At 38.3% G+C, this 23,434-nt stretch overlaps 2 protein-coding genes across 4 annotated transcripts; both read right to left on the bottom strand.

The window, feature by feature from the left end:
• Positions 1 to 14: 14 nt before the first annotated feature.
• cdip1 (cell death-inducing p53 target 1) lies at positions 15 to 12,408 on the bottom strand. Of its 3 annotated transcripts, XM_082189737.1 has the most exons (6): positions 12,249 to 12,408; positions 7,275 to 7,395; positions 6,301 to 6,474; positions 4,285 to 4,552; positions 3,253 to 3,404; positions 15 to 3,135 (listed from the first exon to the last, which is right to left on the bottom strand). In XM_082189737.1, exons 2-5 carry the CDS (start codon positions 7,357 to 7,359, stop codon positions 3,293 to 3,295), a joined length of 639 nt encoding a protein of 212 aa, XP_082045863.1. In that variant the 5' UTR covers positions 7,360 to 7,395; positions 12,249 to 12,408; the 3' UTR covers positions 15 to 3,135; positions 3,253 to 3,292. The 3 variants fall into 3 exon arrangements, with proteins under 3 accessions (XP_082045863.1, XP_082045862.1, XP_082045864.1); XM_082189736.1 differs by having other exon boundaries at positions 15 to 3,404; XM_082189738.1 differs by having other exon boundaries at positions 15 to 3,404; positions 6,301 to 6,471.
• An 811-nt stretch (positions 12,409 to 13,219) lies between these two features.
• Positions 13,220 to 20,879, bottom strand: LOC309504979 (uncharacterized protein). The gene is made up of 2 exons (XM_082178312.1): positions 14,795 to 20,879; positions 13,220 to 14,336 (listed from the first exon to the last, which is right to left on the bottom strand). Exon 1 carries the CDS (start codon positions 17,555 to 17,557, stop codon positions 15,302 to 15,304), a length of 2,256 nt encoding a protein of 751 aa, XP_082034438.1. The 5' UTR covers positions 17,558 to 20,879; the 3' UTR covers positions 13,220 to 14,336; positions 14,795 to 15,301.
• Between the last annotated feature and the right edge of the window lie 2,555 nt (positions 20,880 to 23,434).

The following is a 23,434-nucleotide window of genomic DNA, read 5'->3' as shown; positions in this document are numbered from 1 at the left end:
AATTGCATCGCATATATGTTATAGTCTTTTTATTTGTTCAAATAATCATTAAGTCCACAAGTTTTATTTTACATACACATTTGAGACTTCAGTTGAACTATTCTCAAGGCATCTATCTACAACTGCATTCCTGTAACACAAGCTTGACATCTACTGTCTGCAACAGCATCAAGTCACTTCACAAAGCAAGTAGACCTACGTAGTCAAGAGCATATTAGATTAAAGGGAGCCAGCCTGGATTGTGCAAGTAAACCTCATGAACATGCATATTTACTGGAGATTATCTTTCAGTAATCAAACAGACATCATATATGTTTTGTGTATGTTTGATGGAGAGGTATATTGATTTTTTTTTTCCGATTAAATAAAGCAGGGTGGGATGAGGCCTTTTTTCAGTCAGAAAATAGATCATTGGAAATTAAACTTAGAAAATAGAACTTAATGTGGCTAAAGTTCTTTTTGAAATGCTTGCATACACGCATGAGGCAAATGTGCAAATACTATGAAAAATCCAGTGTTCGTTGGACAGATCTGATTAAAAAGAATCATTTACAATGAGACAGAAAGTTTAAATACATTTGCACACACTAGCAATTGCTACATTTTTTCCTTCATGTTAAATACTACAATGGAAAGACGGAGATTCTGATTTTTAAACAGCTATACTTTTGGCAGATTGTCTACAGGAGAAAGATTATTAGTATCTGAATCTTCATTTAAAGCTACACTGTGTAACTTGTGTTTGCTAACATGTTATCAATTAGATTTTTTTTTCCAAATGTGTTTACTTTTGCCCAATACACTTTGATGAATCTATAATAACGATTAATATTTTTGAGCTGTCGGGATGGATTTTGTGGATAAAAATATATACATTCGCACGTGCGTGTCACGATGTATCCGTACATATCCGTACACAGAGAAAAGTATCTCCGCGTTAATGTTGTTGAAGTAGCGTGAAGATAAAAGTTTGCCGTCACAACAAACGAGAAAAATTCACCATGAATCATTCAAAACGGCAAACCTCCAAAGAAACCCTTGCACACCGGTAAACTGGTGCTAGAGCCGTAGCACGACCAAGACACATTTTGTTTTTACGCTTCAGGGCCAAAAGTTACATGGTGTAGCTTTAGGCAAAAGTGAAAAGCAGAGGTTTAACTCATATTGAGATGTATAGGCTAGGTTTCACAGACAAGGCTCGATTAAGCCAGGATTAGGCCTTAGTTTAATTAGGACATTTAAGTATCTTTTATAAACATGCCTTATAAAAAACAAAAAAAAAAAAACATTCCTGATCTGCATCTTGAGACAAAACAATGGTGCTGACATATTTTAAGAAATGTCAGTGCACTTTGCTTTCGGTTAAGACAGCTCAAACATGCATTTTAGTACTAGGCTTAAGTCTTGTCTGTGAAACCGGGCGATAGTCTAATCACTGCTGATGTTGTAGTGTTTGAATTTCGTACCATTAAATCCATTTTTTTGGACAGAGCTGTTCAGAAATGATCAAATAAAGGAAACAACCTCTTTAGATGGTTCCTGAGAAATTACAAGTCTGACCACAAAAAAAAAAAAAAACAGGACAATCAACCTTAATAATAATTAATAATGCAGTAATTAATAATACAGTGCTATATATATATATATATATATATATATATATATATATATATATATATATATATATATATATATATATATATAAATATATATATATATATATATATAGTGTCTTGAGCACTGTGGATGTTGTAGCTTTTGTTTTCTGTACCATTTCAGCAATAAATCACATTGTCAGACAGAGCAAAATGGTTTTTGAAAGTTTACAATTTCACAACCAGAACAAACATCTATTCCGAAATGACCAAATAACGGAAACAATCTCTTTGGATGATTCCACAGAAATCACAATCTGACCACAAAAAGGAAAAATCAGGACAATCATCATTTAAGTCCTTGTGGCCGGTTACACACAGTATTAATAAGTGAACGGTTAATCTGCTTTGAGTTATGAAGCCCAGTGCAGCAACAAGCCCAGCTTGACACACTGAGGGGACATATGGCCCAATAGAGCGCTATGCAAGATTACAGTGATGCCATGCAGCGCATTTCATCATGCTGGTGAACTCCAACAGCAAAGCAGCTTTGAACAGCCTTTACAAGAGATTTCTTCCCTTTTCGAAGAAGAAGACGACTTCACCACGTTAAGTAGAAATGAAAAAATAACGCAGCAGCCACTTCTAAACATGTTGTTCAGCAGTTCTGGCTAGAATAAATGTTCAAATAAATGTGTGATTAGAGATGATTCTACACTGATCTTAATATCAGCAAACAGACCTACTTTATTAATGACTGGTAAACTGACCTGGATAACCGATGATAGTTTAGAGAAGGCTCAAACAGCTCATTGACAACACAGAACAGCTAGTATAGTGGTTTGAAAAGCACCATGGCTATAGTTCTGATTCACAGTTCAAAAACATGTTAAATGTATATTGGTTGAATTCCACAAATATGACCCTTACATGAACTGCACGGCATATTAAAACACCATGAGCTTTAGAATTACTAAAAGGAGATTTAGATGGACATACATATTTCCTTATCAATAGAAACCTTTCAACTAAAATGTCACATCTACACAACAATGCATGTTTCATATATAAGCATATCAAATCAAATTAGTCTTTTCGACAAACATGAGAAATTGAAAACATAACAAAAGTGAAATTTCCATAACATTTGCATAAAATGCCAAATATAGACGCATTTTTCACATGTAAAAGCAACAATGTTACTCCAGCACAATGCTAAACGGTCCCAGACCCAGCCATTAAAGACTTTCATTTTAATATGTTAAAATAAAACAATAATGCATCAAATAATAATCCTACATTCCAACAATACTGACCCTGTAGTGAAATTCAGTTGTTTTCGCTACTCGGTAATATTCACAAATGAGCTTAAGGTTACTGTTTTCACATATTTTCTACACTTTTACACTTTGCTTTACTGCTATAAAAAAAAAAATGAAACATTGCCTTGATGAAACAATGACCATTGTGCATATTAAAACGTACCAATCCTTCATGTCCTCTGCTTCATTTTAGAGGTGTCAGTAACTACATCAAGTGCCTGTAAATTAAATGTGAGAATCAATAGTTACATAAAGCGAGAAATGGCTAGAATACGAGCTGTCAGCTGGGGCGATCACAGAGCAGACGGAAATGAAAGTGAGTTGTCAACACCCACCAGAATGAGGTCACAGCACGATCTTTAATGGGATAGACTGTTAGCATATGCGCTTGAATGTGTAAATATAGCCCTTGCAGTTGGGGCAAGTGTGTGTCACATCCTTGAGGTCGTCAATCATACAGGGGATCAAGCAGCAACCTAGATCACAACTGTAAAACAAAGACAAAAGTCATGAGGGATCTCAAGAGCATACTGTATGGTTCATCATTCAGGGCTCATTGTGTATTCATTTATTCAAAACTACATAAAAAAATGCAATTCATGCATGCATGGCCTGAATGCACCTCTTGTATGGTGCACGTTTTTAATTCCTGTATTAAAATTCATTTACACTACTATTTAAAAGTTTGGGGTCAGAAAGATTATTTTGAAAAAGAAATGAATACTTTTATTCGACAAAGACGCATTGAAATGATTAAAAGAGAGATTCATAATGTCACAAAAGATTTATATTTCAAATAAATGCTGTTCTTTTGTTTACACCAAAATATTAAGCAGCACGTTTTCAGTATTGATAATAACGATAAGAAATGTTTCTTGAGAATCAAATCAGATCATATTAGAATGATTTCTGAAGGATCATGTGACACTGAAGATGATGATGAAAATTCAGCTTTGATCACAGGAATAAATTACATTTTAAAGTATGTATAACAATAGAAAACAGTTATTTTGAATTGTAATAATGTCACTAATTACTGTTTTTACTGAACTTTTGATCAAACAAAGTCTTGGTGAACAAGAGACTTCTTTCAAAAACATTAAAGATCCCCAAACTTTTGAACAGTCAAAAATAGTGAGCGTGATACAACTGTCCTGAAATTATAATGAAGAAAAAAAGCCTCTTTATCTTAAGAAAACCTTATTCAGCAGTTTAGCATATGCTTTTATTATTTCTTATAAAATTGTATGTCCGCCAACTCAAAGACATGTAGGCCAACCAACATGCAGAAAAAGAAAACATAACAGAAAATTAATTTCACAGAGAGAGATCATATCATATATTGTGCCGTTCAGTTCATCACTTACCCGACAAAGAAGCAGAACATGCAGATTAGAGTGTTCATGAGGCCGATGTCGTGGCTGATGCGGGTGGTGATGGGTTGTTGGCAGTGTGGACAAACCGTCTGCACTGGAGTCGACTGAAACATCTCCCCCTGTAGCACAGTCACGGTGGTGGTGGTACCAGGAGGGGAGAGAACTGTGGCTGTGTGACCTGGACCAAAGTGACTGGGCCCCGGACCATAGTGCTCCACTATCGGATGAGGAAAGTGCCCAGGGGGAGCGTAGTAACCACCTGCAGCACATCAATTTTGAGGTTAAAGTTAGTTCACAAAAAAAAGAAGAAAATTCTCTCATTTACTCACCATCATCCCATCCCCGATTGCATATGACTGTTTCTTTCTTCAGATAAACACAAACAAACATTTGTAGGAAAATAATCCATCTTTGTGAGCCCATATAATGCCATTGAATGGCTGTTGCTCGTTTGACACTTAAAATATCGTTAAAATATCTTTTTTTTTTTTTTTTCTTACACACCAACCCAATTCATCCATTGGGGTCGTATGGATTATTTTCCAACAAATTTTCATTTGTGTTTCCATGAGGTTGAGTAAATGATGAGAGAATAAAAATTTTTGGGTGAACTATCCCTTGAAGATAGTTCTACACACAGATTGTATCTTGGCACGATTGCTTTATATGATAAACAGATTTAATTGAGGATTATATTAACAAAAACATTAATCTACTCACACATCAGTTGTGGTAAACGGAAGCTCAAGCATGTTCGCTTGACGTGCAAAAACCAATGAGGTTCATTCTTGTGTTACGCAGCACGTTTGAGCTTCTGTAAGAACCAATGAGGTTCATTCTCGTGTTACGCAGCACGTTTGAGCTTCTGTAAGAACCAATGAGGTTCATTCTGGTGTTACGCAGCATGTTTGAGCTTCAGCAAGAACCAATGAGGTTCATTCTTGTGTTACGCAGCACGTCTGAGCTTCCTCAAGAACCAATGAGGTTCATTCTTGTGTTACGCAGCACGTCTGAGCTTCCTCAAGAACCAATGAGGTTCATTCTTGTGTTACGCAGCACGTCTGAGCTTCCTCAAGAACCAATGAGGTTCATTCTTGTGTTACGCAGCACGTTTGAGCTTCAGCAAGAACCAAAGAGGTTTGTTCTCACCTGTTAAGCGGGCCAAGTTAAGCTTCTGTTTATGTTCGCTGATCAATGTTTATATGAGAAGTCTGAATTTAATCCGGTTATCATATAGTTATCCAGTTTCTTCGGAAAATTTGGACTAAACCGCTCGATTAATATGCATTAGTTTTACAATCTCTTTATGAACTTTTTGAAGCGACAAAGTGCTATTTACGTAGCTGTCAACAGAGGGACAGAAAGCTCTCAGATTTCATTAAAAACATATTCATTTGTGTTTCGAAGATAGATGAACTAAAGTCTTACAGGTTTAGAACGTATGAGTGAGTATATGATAAAAAAAATATCTTTTTGGATGAACTAAGCAACTAACCCTTTTAATTACTGCTTTAACTATAAACAAGATTTTAGAAAGGCAGCAATACCTAAAACAGTAACCGAAAACAGTGTCAATTCAGAGGCAGTTATTACATTGATGAAAGATTTTGGAAACATTTTATTTTACAGTGTCCTTGTTACACGTTACATACAGTATAGTTACTATGATAATAACTGTAAGTTACATATTTGCCTATTACATGCATCTAACCCTGAACCAAAACCTAACCCTAATCCTAACCCTATATAGTATGCTTAGGTAGTTAGTTAATATTACTCAGTACTTAAATGTATTATTACACTGTAACAATGTTTTGTGGAATCGTGCTCAAAGCCCTGACACATCTCTTTTAGTTTCGTTGTGAACTGAAAAATCACTTGTTGCTCGTAACTTGTCGCATCACATCATTTTGATTTAACATTATTGCTAGCTCTTCACTCTGAAATTCTAACGATCCGTGAATGGCTGCTGATGCATTAGTGTGTGAGTTTGGTTGGCACACCCACCGTGAGGATGAGGCATGGGCATATGCATATGCATAGGCATAGACATAGGCTTGGGACCTTCGCCTGGGACGTGCGGAGGAACAAAGCCAGGTGTGGCTTCATAAGGTGGAGGCCCGTATTCTGGAGGCAGCGGCTGTCCTTGTGGAGGTCCTGTCATTACTGGAGCAGTGGCTGCTGAGGGAAACAGCTTTATGTCAATTTTTTTTTTTTTTTACAGAATTCCTGTATCCCACCTGCTAGACTTGCTCCTCTCATAATTAATTATAAACATGCAGTGGTATCCAAACATATGAGAACACAAGTGAAATGACTGTGTTAATTTGCATTAATTAATAATAGTTTTTTTTTTTTATTCAATACAACATTCTTCCTTGCAAATTACTATATCAGCCAATTTGAGTGAAAAGTTAATCTGAAGCAAATGTGGAACAAACCACAAAACCCATTTTCATTTTTTCAACAACAGCAGCACTCGAGCTGCATGATCTCCACAAGTTTGTGTCAAACCTGATGAGTTTAAAGTTTAAATGTGTTTAAATTATCACAAAATTTATTAGTGATCTATTGCAGAATCCTGTGGTGTCAGACTTTATGATTCCACTGTAAATCAAAGTAAATGTTTGCTAATATATTCATATGTATAGTCTTTCCTGCTCACACCAAAGTGATGTTAATAATAATAATAATAGTTATTATTGTTGTTATTATTTCATCATTGAACATATGTTGCTATAATTAAGTGAAACAAAAAAAGAAATCTAGTTCCATGCAACTCTAGTGGCCCATTGAAAGGTTGTGAGGAAAGTTTCCATTCAAGTTTCCATGGTTTTCTAGAAAACTTTTTTGAAATTCTGCAGCTAATGATGGTGTGAGCGTTTCTTCAAGCCATTGCATTTACCTATTAAAAGCTGGTTTAAAAAGTAGAAGTTCATTTCAAATGTCTAAAGAGAAGAGAAAAATATCTAGGTATTTACCAGAAACTGGAGGTTGTCCATTTTTTTCCTCAAGAAGTGGGGCATTGGGGCCCCCTGGGTAAGGAGGAGGGGGGTCACTGGACATGGTGGTTCCCTGGAAGGAGGCCAGATAAGGGAGCTTCTAAAGTGAACACAGACAGGCCACATAGTTCAGTAAGCACACAGTGTAATGTGATCCCGGCATCCCGGACTACTGTTGCTGAGGCATTTCACATCCAATTATTAATTTGCAGATGCTCACTGCTTCAACACTCCCACGAGCCCACAAATAAAAACAACATACATAAGCTTGAAATATCTAACCTTATGGACAAAGATTTTCTTTGCACTTTAGACTAATAAATGGGTTTCCAATCCTGCTTCTGGAGGGCCACTGTCCTGAAGAGTTTAGCTCCCACCCCAATACCTGATCCAGCTAATCCAGGTCTTATAGGCAATGGCATACTAGAAACTTCCAGGCAGGTGTGTAGAGGAAAGCCGGCACTAAACTCTGCAGGATAGAGGCAATCCAGGAGCGAGTTTGGACACCCCTTTTCTAAATTCTCCATCCACTTCTGTGAAGTGGTGCAAGTCAACGTCCCACCAGACCAAAATATAAGCTTCATGTGCTCATCATCTCTGAATTAGGACCCGAAATAAATAAATATTAAGTCTGCTTTTTAAAACAAAGAAACTGTAAGAGGATGACTAGTGTGCGCAAACAACCGGAAACTCTGTATATTTGTGCAGTGCGCGCAACTCAAAAGATCATTTCTGATTTGAAGCTTGTGACAATCAACCCAATCACTTTATTTAGCTTTATTAAACACAATATGTTTGGATTCATCAATCATCAACACTACTGTTCAAAAGTTTAGGGTCAGTAAGATTTTAAGAAATTAATACTTTTATTCAGCAAGGATGAATTAAATTAATCAATTGTGACAGTGAAGACATTTAGAATATAACAAAATATTTCCATTTCAAATACATGATGTTCTTTTGAACTTCCTATTCATCATGAAAAATAAAATGGTTTCCACAAAAATATTCATTGATAATGATAAGAAATGTTGCTTGAGCAGCAAATCTTCATATTAGAGTGATTTCTGAAGGATCATGTGACACTGAAGACTTAATGATCCTGAAAATTCAGCTTTGACATCACAGGAATACATTTCATTTTAAAATATATTCAAATAGGAAACAGTTATTTTAAATGATAATAATATTATTTCACTATATTAATGTTTTATTGCATTTTTAATCAAATAAATATGCAGCCTTGGTGAGCGTAAGAGACTTCTTTGAAAAACATTTTTAAAAAATCGTACCTACCCGAAACGTTTGAATAATAGTATAATATAGTATAATCCTCATATATATTTATATTTATATATATATATATATATATATACATACATACATATATAGTAAATGCAGCGCAATGTTATGGAATATGCGCAATCTCTTGGCTTAAGTAGACAGTTTTGGCCTTTAAGAAGTTAAAGTAATAATATTTACAGTAGAAACAGTGGCACAGTATTCTTAGAACCTCAGATATGTGGATCAAGACTAACCAGATATCAAACATCGTGTCCTTTGTGTGAAATATTAAAAAATGAAAATTGTCAAAGTTTAAGGGAAATAAATGCAAATGAAAAACAAAATCATGGGAGAAACCGCACCTCATTTGAAAACCAAAACGACACTATAAATAAGACTATAAAACTGCCATCAGTTTTTTTATGTCTACTTCAATCATTATTTCTTAGTTATAATAGTGGCCTAACTGCATATATGTGGCATTATTAGGGTTCTCATCAAATACTTATAATCAGATATAGTTGACATAACATAATTAACCATTAAAATGGCTAGTCTTAGGTGTGTCCTCTTCATGACAGGTGATATGACTACACATTATATAATTTGCACTTTCTTGGAATGATTACCACCAGCCAATAGGGATGAAGCAGGAAATGCACAAATAAAGCATGTGACTACTACTATAAGTGGAGCGTATAAATATTGCGTGAGCCTAATGTCCATTAGCTTAGTCAGAGTAACTCGTTGCCCAGTTCACATCCTGTATTACTTAGAATAATGGAAATTAATTACACAGAAAGCTTCTCCGTATAACCACAAATTATGGCAACATTTATGATGCATTAATTGCCGCCGTGTAATTTGAACATTCAAAAAAGATCTGATACAAAACTATAGACATACAGCAGAACATCGTGTTGATTAAAAACATTAACATTGAATTAACATTAACATTAACAGTGAACATCAGCTTATACACTTTCATTTCATAAAGAGTATTTCATAATGCTACCTTTCCACCTTTTTCCTAACAAGCCTAAATTATGAGAGGGACTTCCGGTTTGGGGAAGTTCCACTCAAAGAAGCGAAAAACAAATCATTTCAAATCATAAGGTTGAGCTACAAACCGAATGAGCTGTAATTTCCTTCGTGTTAATAACGTAATGCTTGGTATTTTAATGTGACATTGTATAACAAGAATATCTATGACACAAGATCTCTTTTCACTCATTACATTCTTTTCCTTCTGATTATTTTCTTTGTTTCCCCCCTTTTTATTGAGCTGTAGTTAAAAAAAGACAACATATACTGCGTGTTTGTGGTCTGTTCTTCCGATTTAATTTACGATAGCCTATATCCAATGAATAATTCACTGCAGAACTGTACTAAGAATATCTTGTTTTTCTCCCCAAATCCTCACGTCTCTTTCCAGGTTTGTTTTCACACCGATGTTTAAAATGTAATTGTCTCCCCTTTTCACTTCTAATCTGTATTAGCAGTGTTTACTGGAATGTTTCTAAAACAGGTAAATACAATAGGCTATTTATTGTCTGTTAAAATGATGGAAATCACTTGGAAATATTAGCCTATCATCAATGTTCCAGTTAATTAACATTTTTTATTAAAGCAACGCTGCAGAAATAATCGAGCTTTTGGGGAATTCATGGTCTGTTGAAGTCATTTGTTAATGCTTTTATACTTTTAAATTTCTTCATAAAGGAAAATTCCCTCTTAATGATCAATGGGTGAAGGAATAATGTCTTCTTATTGTATTTTGAAAATGTTTATTATTGCGTTCATAGAGTGAACCTTTCGCTGATTGTTTACAAGTTAACATAGGCAAAGTTATACTATATAATTCATAATTCAAGTCATGGGGTGCAGGAAAAAGGTGGATAGGCCAGTGTTGGTCCAGATCTACAGCAGATAAACAGTAACTCAACAAAAATATGTACTAAGAACGTTTTGCTAATGCTCCCATTGAGTTATAAATACGTTCTTTTGAATGTTTTCTGAACGTTTAAAAATGTTTTGAAACATTTTTTCTTGGTTATATCAACCTTAAGGGAACCTTAACCATTTAGTAATTTTGCAAACAATTATGGGAATGTTACTTTTGAATGTTCTCTGAATATTCTGAAAAATATATATTTTTATTTTAAAAAAAATTTACGTTGAACAAACTAAAGCGTTTCGGAAAAAAAGTTCCATGAACGATGAATAGGTTAAATAACTTTTTTGTGAACATTATTAAAGACTAGATAACTTTTAAAGAGCATTCTAGTAACGTTACAAAGAAAAAAGTTTAAGCCAAAGTTCTGAGAACGTTCCCTGTTAGCTGGGAAACCATTCGTTTTGTGTAAAAATGGGATAATTCAAGAATTCTTACAGCTTTTATGTGTTTCAAACATGCACATGGCATAGTTTTACGTATTAAGGCGATACACTACTGATAAAAACCCTTTTTTCATGCCTCCGTCAATTTTGAGATCTGGGGATTTTGGGCTTTTTATAAAGTGTTATTTCAGACTGGTGGAAAGAAAAAATCCAAAATACACTTTGAAGTGTAGGCTATCTTTCATGGCACATTTTTATTTGCGCCTATAGATTTCCATGACAGTTCATTAAAGGCCGTTTTCTTAAAATGAGTCAAAAATCTCCAATTTAGTAGCACTTACATAGACCAAAACTTACAGTTTTATCCCTATATATATATATATATATATATATATTATTTATTTATTTATTTATTTATTTACAGAGTGGTTTGTTCATAAATAATTTGCCTGATTGTATGATGAAAATGTTTTTTTGTTTTTTTTGGTTTTTTTAGGCTGTTGACAGTATTTTCTGATTTACGGAAACAACCAACTGGAGAAGTATGGTGATATCTATTAGTTAATTTTTAATTAACTAATGGAGGAGGGGGAGGGGTCTTGCCTTAACTTTATTGTGTTCTTTATCATTTTAATTTGACCAATGATAATATTAAGAAGATTAGCGACAGCTTGTTAACTTTTAAACGTGCTGAACTGAGCGAGCAGCGCATGAGTTGGTGTGTTTGTTCTGGTGTTTTCTGGAATAGAGATCAGCGATTATCCAACCTGCGTCCATCGGCGCTGGCAATGATTACATAACACTGCCCTAACCCTTCATGTCTTCACTATTACTCAACTTCCAGTCACTGTGATTCACCCTAACATAGAAAGATAGTGTTGCAAATAGCTATTTGTGTCATTAGTTACTGGCCACATCATCAATGTAAGGAAAGCGGGAGTTACTTTTCCTGGTCTAAAAATAAGTCCCGGTCTCCACACTGACACATATATAGCACACAAGTGTAAAGTGACTCGCACTATTGCATAGCAGCATACATGCAATACTCATTCATCGCAGTATCAGCAGCAAGCCTGGCTAGCTAACATAATATTTCAGTCTTTTAGTCATTATTAACATAAAAAGCACGACACATGTAAATCCATCTGTTAGAAATTCAAGCGAAACGTAACAACTTTCAGAGAGCGATAAACATCTTTAGCGATTAAAACCCATCGGCGATTGATAGGCTATAGTGAATGATGCGAGCACAGGCCTGCGGTTGCAGATCATAACGCTGCCAGCGCACAAAAACACAAAGCAATATTCATACAGGCGACGTGCTGTTACCTTCTGTATCCACGGCGTCAATCAAAATATCAGCTTTGAGAACTTTCCGATTTCTAGCTTAAACGTTGATGCTTTGTGGCTCCAGTTTTCCAATAACATCCGCTGCTGGGAAGGATTTGACGTAAACATGGGAGATGGGAGGTGTATAAAGCGTCTGTGTGTGAATCCCACTGGTGATTTATCTTACTATGGCGAAGGATAGATTATGAATATTAAGTAGGCCACATGAGTGGACGCTCTCGCAAGGTTACTAAGCAACGTCAGCATTACGTAATTATTATTCATGCTTTAAGCCTCCGCCGTAGTAGGATTTTTAAGTAGGTAAGTGTTGAGCCCGTTTACTATTTTTATTGAGCGGCACTTGAATGCATTTATGGCATAAGAAAGTCAATAGACTAATTCACACTGCAAATGGTGAGGTTTTATTGAAATAATTTTGCAACGGAGTACTTGATTCTTATTGGTCAGTTGTTGGCCAGGTGATCAAATATTTCTGAACTTTGATTATGGTATTACAATATATTCGGTTGCTGAAATTCTCCAATAGAATCTGTCTGCAGCCTGCAATACTTCAAGTTTAGCCCCTTCAGGTTACGCCCACTTCAAATTGATCACTTTTTTTCTGTACAGAACAGTCGGTGTATGACCATACATAAATGTGTATGACATCAAAGTACCGCGAGAGGCTGAGCCATTAGAGAACAGACAGTTCCGTATGCTTTTGAATCGTTCTCGCACGAGTTTAACATAAACTGAACATAGGCTACTAGAGTTTATTAAACTGACTCTTCTTAGCTGTTCAAGAACCGAAATGCTTCTTTTGGTATACAGTCAAGTCAAGTCAAGTTTATTTGTATAGCGCTTTTCACAATACAGATTGTATCAAAGCAGCTTCACAGTAATAAATACAGTAAAGCAAGCTGCATTCTGCATGATATCAGTGTTAATGTATTGCAAGAAACCATATTGCAATTGTAACCTGCGTCGCGGCGACAATGCAACCCTCACTTACAAATAGCGAAATATGCAAATGAGCGTGAAGTGCACCGCTTCAAAATTTGGACCAGTGACCAGAAGACCAGAATCGCTCAAGAGACTGCGTTAACAGCAAGGGGAGAAAGAATTTATGACAAGCACTCGTTGCGTTAGAAAATTTGGAATGATGTATTAAGGAATTAAATGATAAAGCAGTGAAATTTAAAACATCACATCACACAGGAGGGAAAGAAAAAAGAAAAATATATTTATAATGACCAGGAGAACAGCAAAGATTTGCCGTGGAACAAATAAATGTAACCTTAATATAACCCTAATTTATATTTCCTATTTAGTTTATAATTATTATTGTTTCTCTCTTTTTTTTTTTTTACCTATTTAGTTTCAAGCTAATAAATTTAATTGACCCTTATTCTATTAATATATGTATATAATTTATTTGTTTACCTATTTATTCAATTTGTTTCTAATTGGCTTATTTAAGGTTAAGTAAACGTTTTAAATTCAAATGCAATCCTTCCAAATGATAACCCTATAAGAATACCCTTTTTACTCTCGTTCTCCAAGAAAAATAAATAAAAATAAAATATAAAATCAAAATGAATTGAAATGAAATACAATGGAATTTGAAAAAAAAATAACAGTAGAGAAAATAAAATACAGGTCAAAATGTACTGCTTAATTAGCAGTCTCAAATTCAATACAATTCAGATTCCTCTTTTTATATGTATATAATTTATATACACACTAATTCTCAGTTCCAGTTCGAATGCCGCTCTCACGAGATCCTTCTTCCGCAATGTATCTCGGATCAACACAGTTCAATTCAGATGTGTGCACAATCATACCACTCCGTTCGTTTCTTGATTCATAAACTCGGTCCTTCCTTATATGGGCAAATGGCTCGCCAGTTCCCGCTCGCAACGTTTTTTTTTCCGATGTGAAGCAAGCAGGGACAATTCACATACAATTCTCCAAAATCGTCCGGTGTCCAGGAAATGTGCAGCATCCGACTCAGAAAAGACAAAAAGTAGAAAAGAAGGAAAAAAAACAAGAAAAAAGGGGAAAAGGAAAGAAAGAAAAAGACCCAACCTTGCAAAGACAAGGCCAAAAATACAATTAGACATTCCTTTCAAAAAATATACATCATTAGAGCAGTTAGCCTGCATATAAACAACATTCAACTTTTTTTTCCTTTTACTGCAATTCCGTCTTACTTTAGCACATATAGTTTGTATGTGCAAAGAGCTATTTTTCCGATGACGCACTTAGGCCTCATCTGCCCGTATTACATGTGCGTCATGACCGCGCATTAACTCATAGCTCAAATACACGACGGAATTCGTTAAAATAACCTCTATTAACCACTCGAGGTGGCTTTTAACTCTGAAACATTAATTATTCAACACATACATGCAATACTCTTCCCATTATAAACGAAAGGGTCAACTCTTTTACATACAACAGCATATTACATCAGAATTTAGTAATTCAATACAATTTATCAAGTATTTTACACACAAAAAGAATTATTTAATTACAACACTCACCAAGAGAACTCAATTCATCGGCTATGAAGGGCAAAACTTCCAACTTTGGAAAATGTATTCTCTTCGTAGCAGTCAATATCACGTTCACTCGTAACGTTTGACTGATGAATCTCAATCCGCACTTTAATCTAAAAGTTTCTCTATTGTTTCTCTGATTTAAATCTTGGTTTGTTTGTTCTAATTCTCGTTTCTTTCTTTAGGATCGCACCAGCAGCTTCTGTAACTTGAACTAGCCGCTTCAGTGTCTCGCAAAAAGTGTTGCATCACCCTTGCCCTGAGTCCACCTATTAAGGCGGGGCTAACTCCCACTCGTTGAATTGAACCAATCTTTGTCTTGCTAAATTGGATACATTTTCTAAATGAGTTTTATGATTTTAGTTTATGCATTTTCTTATTTTCTCTTAGAATCTTAAACTTTCTATTTTTTTTCTTTCCCCACAGACATTAATAAAATAACTGTTTTATATATATTCACAAGTGTTAGTCTTTTTTTTTTTTTTTCTCTCCTTACATCAACAGAATCTCTTTAGTGACCTGGGTTACACCCTCCCCTCCTGAATACATGCACGTCCTCGCTGCATCTGCATATTTTTTGGGTTGAGCCACAACTACAGGCACATCGTCAATAGTAGAAGCATTCACCTCCTCCAAAGAAGTACTGAATGCCATACTTAGACCTTGCAACAAAGATTGAATCACTACGGTAAGTGGATTCCCTAACTGGGGATACTCAAACCTTTTTGCAGGTCTTCGCTCTCTTTGCGAACGCCTGGGAATAACTCCTTCCTCGGACTCCGGTTCATTCTCTCGTTCACTTTCATCAACTCCAGCATTCATAGTTATGTTCTCAACCTCACTATCAACGTCTGTTTCAACCTCCTGAGAAGGAAATTCACCTACAGACTTAGGACAGAGATCCAATCCTGGCTCTTCCCTTACCGAAACCCCTGGATCACTATGACCAGATTCCTGCTCAACATAAGGCGTTTCTACTTCTCCAGACTCAGGTAAGCTTTCCCTTACAGGTTCCTCTGAATTCTCCTCTAATAACCCACAGGTAGGTATACTCTCTCTTGCAGGTTCAACAGCAGGTAAGTCAATTGGGACTTTCTGAGGGTTTGAGCAGGGTAATTGCTCAGGGCTCACCAGAACCCGAGTTTCAAAGTCCAACATGTCCCCAAGTACAGGACTAAAGAACTGATCGGTCTCAGACTCGTACTCACACTCTGACTCTTGTGAATCATCCTTATTAGCACAGGCTCTAGTTCTGGGCCTGCGAACTCTTTGTTTAGACTGCTGCTCATCTCGATCCGACTGCAAAAACCCACAGGGCAACAACAAGTCTCGATGTAACGTCCTGAAAGGACCACTCTGCCCAACTGGTCGGACAGTGTACACTGGTAAGTCTCCCGCTCTCTTGACTACTACTTGGACACCTTGCTCCCACCTGTCAGCGAGCTTATGCTTCCCTCGCAATCTAACATTGCGCACAAGGACTCTGTCACCCTCCTCCAAGGTAGAAACAACCACGCGTTTATCAAACCTTCCTTTGTTACGCTCTGCTAATTTAACAGAGTTCTTCTTAGCTATCTCGTAGCTCTCTCGCAACCGATCTTTCAAATCCTTCACGTATTGGGAATGAGACTTGGCCGGAGCTTCTGTTGGCAACCCGAAAGCTAAATCAACTGGCAAGCGAGGCAGCCGCCCAAACATGAGCTCATAAGGAGCATACCCGGTTGTATCGTTGCGCGTACAATTGTATGCGTGCACTAAGGGCTTCACAAACTCTTTCCACCTGGACTTTTTCTCATTATCTAATGTTCCCAGCATTTGGAGAAGTGTCCGGTTGAAACGTTCTACCGGGTTACCTCTGGGGTGGTATGGCGTGGTACGAATCTTATGAATACCCGCAATATGACACAACTCCTTGATGGTGTGGGATTCAAAATCGGGCCCTTGGTCACTATGTAGCTTCTCAGGAAAGCCATAGTGAACCAAGAAATTTTCCCACAGACATTTCGCGACCGTACGAGCTGTTTGGTTCTGGGTCGGTATCGCCACGGCGTATTTCGTGAAATGGTCTGTTATAACCAATATGTTACTGGTATTACTGCGGTCTGGCTCTAATGACAAGAAGTCCATACAGACCAACTCCAAGGGTCTACCGGTTTGAATGTTAACCAGGGGAGCGGCTCTGTCTGGAGGTCTTTTTCTACGCACGCAACGTTCACACGTCTTGATCTTCTTCTCCACGGCTTGGGACATTCTTGGCCAAAAGAATCTGGACCTCACCAAGTCTAAAGTCCTCTCAATACCTAAGTGCCCCATATCATCGTGAAGACTACGCAACACCATGTCTCTTAGTCCAACTGGCAACACTAACTGATAGTGAGAGACTCCGTTCTCTTGCTTCTTTCTATACAACACTCCGTTCTTCAACTCAAATCGACTCCATTCTCTCAACCACAATGCTAAATCAGATGGCTGACCCCTCAGGGTACCTGGCTTAGTTCCATTTCTCATCCACTCAACTATCACCTTGAGCTCTGGATCTTTCTCTTGCCATTCTGCCAATGCTGCCTTAGAGAGATTAGGGAGATCAGGTAGACCATGCTCAGCCTCGTGCTGCAACTCATTCGGCAAGGCATCAACACAATGAGTGAGGGACTCGACCAATGTAATAGAAGGGTGTGTCAAACTGAGACTTTCAGGTAAACTAATCACCTCATGTCTCTCACAAATGGCTTTCACAACATCTGCCATGAGAAAATCAGATTCGTTTCCAGGCTCCGCGAGGTGATGAAGTGCAAACTTCTCAATTCTTTCCCGTTCTTTCTGAGAGACCAAATCATCAAAAGGCTCACCATGTGGACGCCGGGAAAGACCGTCCGCATCCTGATTCTGACTCCCAGCCCTATATTGGAGCTTGAAAGTGTAGGTTGACAAACTAGACAGCCAACGGTAGCATCAAGTTTCGCAGATGTTAAAACGTACGTCAAGGGATTACTGTCTGTTACAACAGTGAAGTCTGTACCATACAAATAATCACTAAACTTAGCTGTGACAGCCCACTTCAATGCAAGAAATTCCAACTTATGTGCCGGATATTTCGCCTCACTTTTTGTCAATCCCCTACTGGCGAACGCTACCACTCGCATCTGCCCTTCCTGCTCCTGGTACAATGCCGCTCCCAGCCCCGTAGTACTAGCATCAGTGTGGAGCGTATACGGAAGTCTGGGGTCAGCAAAGCCCAGGACAGGAGCAGAGGTCAACTTCGAAATAACATCATCAAACGCATTCTGACATGCATCAGTCCATCGATCACCAAACTGCTCTTTCGTGTTAAAATACTCGCTCCCCTCTCGCTTCCCACTGCGGCCCCTGCGCAGTGGAGGGTACCCTACAGTGAGTCCCGTGAGAGGCTTGACCATTTTCGAGTAGTCACGCACGAACCTCCTATAGTACCCCGCAAAGCCTAAGAAAGCTCTCAACTCTTTTAAATTTGTGGGCCTCGGCCAAGTTTTTAGAGCTTCAATCTTAGCCGGGTCAGTCTTTACTCCGTCCTTTGAAACAACATGCCCCAAATACTTGACTGATGTCTGAAAGAAACTGCATTTTTCAGGCGCTAGCTTCAACCCGTACTCCTTAAGCCGGTTTAGGACCTGGACTAACCGCGACTCATGTTCTTCTAAAGTCTTTGAAAAGACAATCAAGTCATCAATGAAAACTAAGACCTGCTTCCTGTGAAGATCACCCATACACCGCTCCATTAACCTCTGGAATGTACTTGGCGCATTTGTGATTCCCTGAGGCATCCTATTGAATTCCCAGAAGCCTAGGGGACATACGAAAGCAGTCTTGCACTTATCAGCTTCATCCATTTCGATCTGGTAGAATCCAGACTTCAGATCAAGTACCGAGAACCATTTGGAACCAGTAAGCACAGAAAAGACCTCCTCTAGATTTGGTAGCGCGTAAGCATCCTTAATCGTTTGAGAGTTCAACTTCCGAAAGTCGATGCAGAGCCGAACCGAACCATCTTTCTTCCGGACCACCACTATGGGTGAAGAAAAGGAAGACTCGGACTCGCGAATGACTCCGGCAGAAATCAATTCCTGAAGATGCTTTCGAACGGCATCGATGTCTTGAGGGTGAATTGGACGCGCCCTATGCTTAAAGGGTGTCTCATCTGCCAATCTAATCTGGTGCTTCACTTGACTAGTACAACCAAAGTCAAGATCATGCAAAGAGAAAACTTCAGGCATGGAATTTAGCCGGTTCGAAATTCGCTCTTTCCAATGTGAAGGCAAAGGAGAATCTCCAAAGTCAAAGGTAAGGTTGGCAGAGGTAGGTGCTGATGACTCTACTCCGCAAGAACTCTTGGTGCTCTCTATCACTTCCTCTACAGCGTAAATCTCCGCAAGTATAGCTTTAGGAGGAATTGTTATATCAGTCCGAGTGTCATTCTTAAGCAGAACTGACAGCTGAGAGGATCGTCTGGATGGCAAAGTGTGTACACAACTCGCCACCGAAAGACCGCTGAACGCTGGGGTTGAAGGCGGTTCAAGAGCTATCAATTTCTCCAAGCAAGGTCCCCGAAGCTGAACATTGCCATTCAAGACTACTGTATTTCCGGCAGGCACAACCTCAGGGATCCTCCCCATCAATTTCACATGCCCTAATGGTTCACTGCTAGCTTGCCTCCTTCTCGCTTCAAGGACTTTAAGCACTGCCTGATACCCATGAAGATTCGAACAAGGATTATTCTGTTTCTCGTTGATACAGTGACCATAAAGCACATCCAAGGAGTTGGTACCTACTAGAACTTGCGACAGACTATTGAGGTCCGGAACTACCAAAGCTAAGGTAGGGATTTCAACTTCTGCACCCACGAACTCTTTCGGAAACTTCAAGACCAACTCTATGTACCCTAGATATGGAACTGCTTGTCCATTGGCTCCTTCTACCTCTAGTAGGTTTCCCAATGACTTCAACGGATGATCAGACAGGTGTGACTCGTAAAACGACTGGGGAATGGTAGTAACCTGAGATCCTGTGTCTAGGAGACAACTAATTTCTTTACCCCCAATGACAATATGCGCTGTGCACTTTACTCCTACTAACCCCTCTGGCAGGTTCTTTAAGGGTGATCTATTCTGATTACTCGCGACGGCCGCTTGTCTATAACACATAGGGCGGTTAAAGTTACACCTCGTCTCTGTATGCCCCGCTACAGAAACGCCCCTTAGTTTAAAGACAAGGAAGAATTCCCGTGCAGAGTGTCCCACTGGGCCTGTTGCTCTCTCAGCTTACGACGCTTTTCTTCAACTCTCAGGGGGTTTGCTGGATTATCACAGGCAACAGCCAAATGACCGTTCTCTCCGCATCGGAAACAATATCCGGGACGAGGCCGATTGGCCATTGGTTGGGCCCTTCTAACATCTCGGCCAGTATCTGTCTCTATCAAATTCTGAGGCGAAAAAACTCGAGGACCAGCAGTCACACGGGAGTGATCTCTAAAATTTCTCTGAGCAACATTCTGAGCTTGCAGTTCAGCTACCTGTCGTCGTAGGTTAGCGACTTCTAAGCTATCTGAATCTTCACGTTTTGCTTCTTGAGTCATGGAAACTTGCATAGCAGCTATCTGAGCGCGCAACTCTTCTACTACTTTTCTCAAAGCATCAAATTCTGTTTTCTCTGAACATCCGCTCTGGCGTTTCTGATCTGAATTTCTACCTAAAGTAGCAAGTTGAGCCTGAGCTTCTGCAAGTTGCTTTCTCAGAGAATCTGTTTCAGAACTACTAGCATTTGGTGTTTCATGAGAATACACTGACACTTGCTGGGTGGCAGCTCGAGGTTTCGGGTAACCAACAGGAGTTTTTGGCAATCCAAGGTGCTTTTTCATTCTCTCTTCTTTGGAATTACGTTTACTCTCTTCTGTTCGAATTAACACAACCAATTCAGCAAAAGTGGGTGGGTGAGACTCGCTCTTTCCTAACTGAAGGCTGTCAATGAGACCATTGTTCCAACATCCTCTCATAAACTGTTTCAAGAGGCAACGATCATGATCTTTCTCCACGATACCTCCCCTCTTAATAGTTGAAATCAGAAGAACTTGCAACCGGTGCAAGAAATCTGATGACTTTTCACCTTGGTTCTGTAAAGTGCCCATAAACTTGGCCAACAGTTCGTCACCATCCTCTACGGAACCATACACTGATTCTAGCAACTCAAGGTACACCGCAGGCAAAGCTGGAGGTCGCACATGCTTCACTACGTCTGCGGCAGGAGACAACAAGCTATCTAGAATCCTACGTACTCTTTGCAAATCGGAAATAGCCGGATCACTTAGCAAGAGTTCTACACTTACTCGCCAAGTGTCAAAGTCAGGTTCATTTGGAGGACGCGGGCACCTCCCTGAGAAATTCCTAAGACGGACTGAAGTTTGCTGTAACATCGCAGCATCAGCTGACCTCACTATGTGCTCTACAACCATCTTCTGAATACCTGGTGGGTCTAAAACATCCATGGGGAAACCAGAACGAGTAGTCACTGTAACACCATCAACGGTGGTTTCTGGAAAGGCCATAGGGCCCGTCTGTCTCTTGATTGGGTCTTTGAATTCTAAACCTCGCATTCCTACTGTTTCTGCTTTACTGAAATCATCACAGCTCACATTTCGCGCTCTCTCTGGAGTACAGTTGGTAGAGTGAACTTCCTGGAGTTCATTCAACTCCTCCTGAAACACATTTGAAAGAGGTTTCTCACTGGCCGTCTGGTTACAGACGGTAGCCAAAGCTCGTACTTGAAACATGACACTTGGATTCGAAAGACTTCCCAAAGTTATGGGTAACATTGGCGCTAAGTCCAGCATTGCAGAGCTGTGAGCATATTCTACAATGTCATGCTGATGGAACTCAGACGTTTGATCGTCAATTATCAAATTACGTTTAACTGAGCCATACCTTTGCAAGAAAGTACTCAGCTCATCATCTGTTTCGGTCAACGTGAGACCTTTGACAAGAAGCGCATTTGCTACGTCCACACTCTCTCTCTCAATGATTTCCATTGTCACAACGCAAGATCAACGCTTCTGAGAAAAATTTGGTTACTTATTAGCTTGTTTCCTACTACTATCCTTGTTGCTAAGCAACAGTCTCCTGGCTGGCTCGCCAACTTTCTGTAACCTGCGTCGCGGCGACAATGCAACCCTCACTTACAAATAGCGAAATATGCAAATGAGCGTGAAGTGCACCGCTTCAAAATTTGGACCAGTGACCAGAAGACCAGAATCGCTCAAGAGACTGCGTTAACAGCAAGGGGAGAAAGAATTTATGACAAGCACTCGTTGCGTTAGAAAATTTGGAATGATGTATTAAGGAATTAAATGATAAAGCAGTGAAATTTAAAACATCACATCACACAGGAGGGAAAGAAAAAAGAAAAATATATTTATAATGACCAGGAGAACAGCAAAGATTTGCCGTGGAACAAATAAATGTAACCTTAATATAACCCTAATTTATATTTCCTATTTAGTTTATAATTATTATTGTTTCTCTCTTTTTTTTTTTTTTACCTATTTAGTTTCAAGCTAATAAATTTAATTGACCCTTATTCTATTAATATATGTATATAATTTATTTGTTTACCTATTTATTCAATTTGTTTCTAATTGGCTTATTTAAGGTTAAGTAAACGTTTTAAATTCAAATGCAATCCTTCCAAATGATAACCCTATAAGAATACCCTTTTTACTCTCGTTCTCCAAGAAAAATAAATAAAAATAAAATATAAAATCAAAATGAATTGAAATGAAATACAATGGAATTTGAAAAAAAAATAACAGTAGAGAAAATAAAATACAGGTCAAAATGTACTGCTTAATTAGCAGTCTCAAATTCAATACAATTCAGATTCCTCTTTTTATATGTATATAATTTATATACACACTAATTCTCAGTTCCAGTTCGAATGCCGCTCTCACGAGATCCTTCTTCCGCAATGTATCTCGGATCAACACAGTTCAATTCAGATGTGTGCACAATCATACCACTCCGTTCGTTTCTTGATTCATAAACTCGGTCCTTCCTTATATGGGCAAATGGCTCGCCAGTTCCCGCTCGCAACGTTTTTTTTTCCGATGTGAAGCAAGCAGGGACAATTCACATACAATTCTCCAAAATCGTCCGGTGTCCAGGAAATGTGCAGCATCCGACTCAGAAAAGACAAAAAGTAGAAAAGAAGGAAAAAAAACAAGAAAAAAGGGGAAAAGGAAAGAAAGAAAAAGACCCAACCTTGCAAAGACAAGGCCAAAAATACAATTAGACATTCCTTTCAAAAAATATACATCATTAGAGCAGTTAGCCTGCATATAAACAACATTCAACTTTTTTTTCCTTTTACTGCAATTCCGTCTTACTTTAGCACATATAGTTTGTATGTGCAAAGAGCTATTTTTCCGATGACGCACTTAGGCCTCATCTGCCCGTATTACATGTGCGTCATGACCGCGCATTAACTCATAGCTCAAATACACGACGGAATTCGTTAAAATAACCTCTATTAACCACTCGAGGTGGCTTTTAACTCTGAAACATTAATTATTCAACACATACATGCAATACTCTTCCCATTATA

Source organism: Leuciscus leuciscus (assembly GCF_965113295.1).
Source record: "Leuciscus leuciscus genome assembly, chromosome: 1".
In the NCBI taxonomy this organism is placed as follows: Eukaryota; Metazoa; Chordata; class Actinopteri; order Cypriniformes; family Leuciscidae; genus Leuciscus; species Leuciscus leuciscus.
Note: the sequence above shows the minus strand (reverse complement) of the source record. Positions and strands in the feature narration are given on the sequence as shown.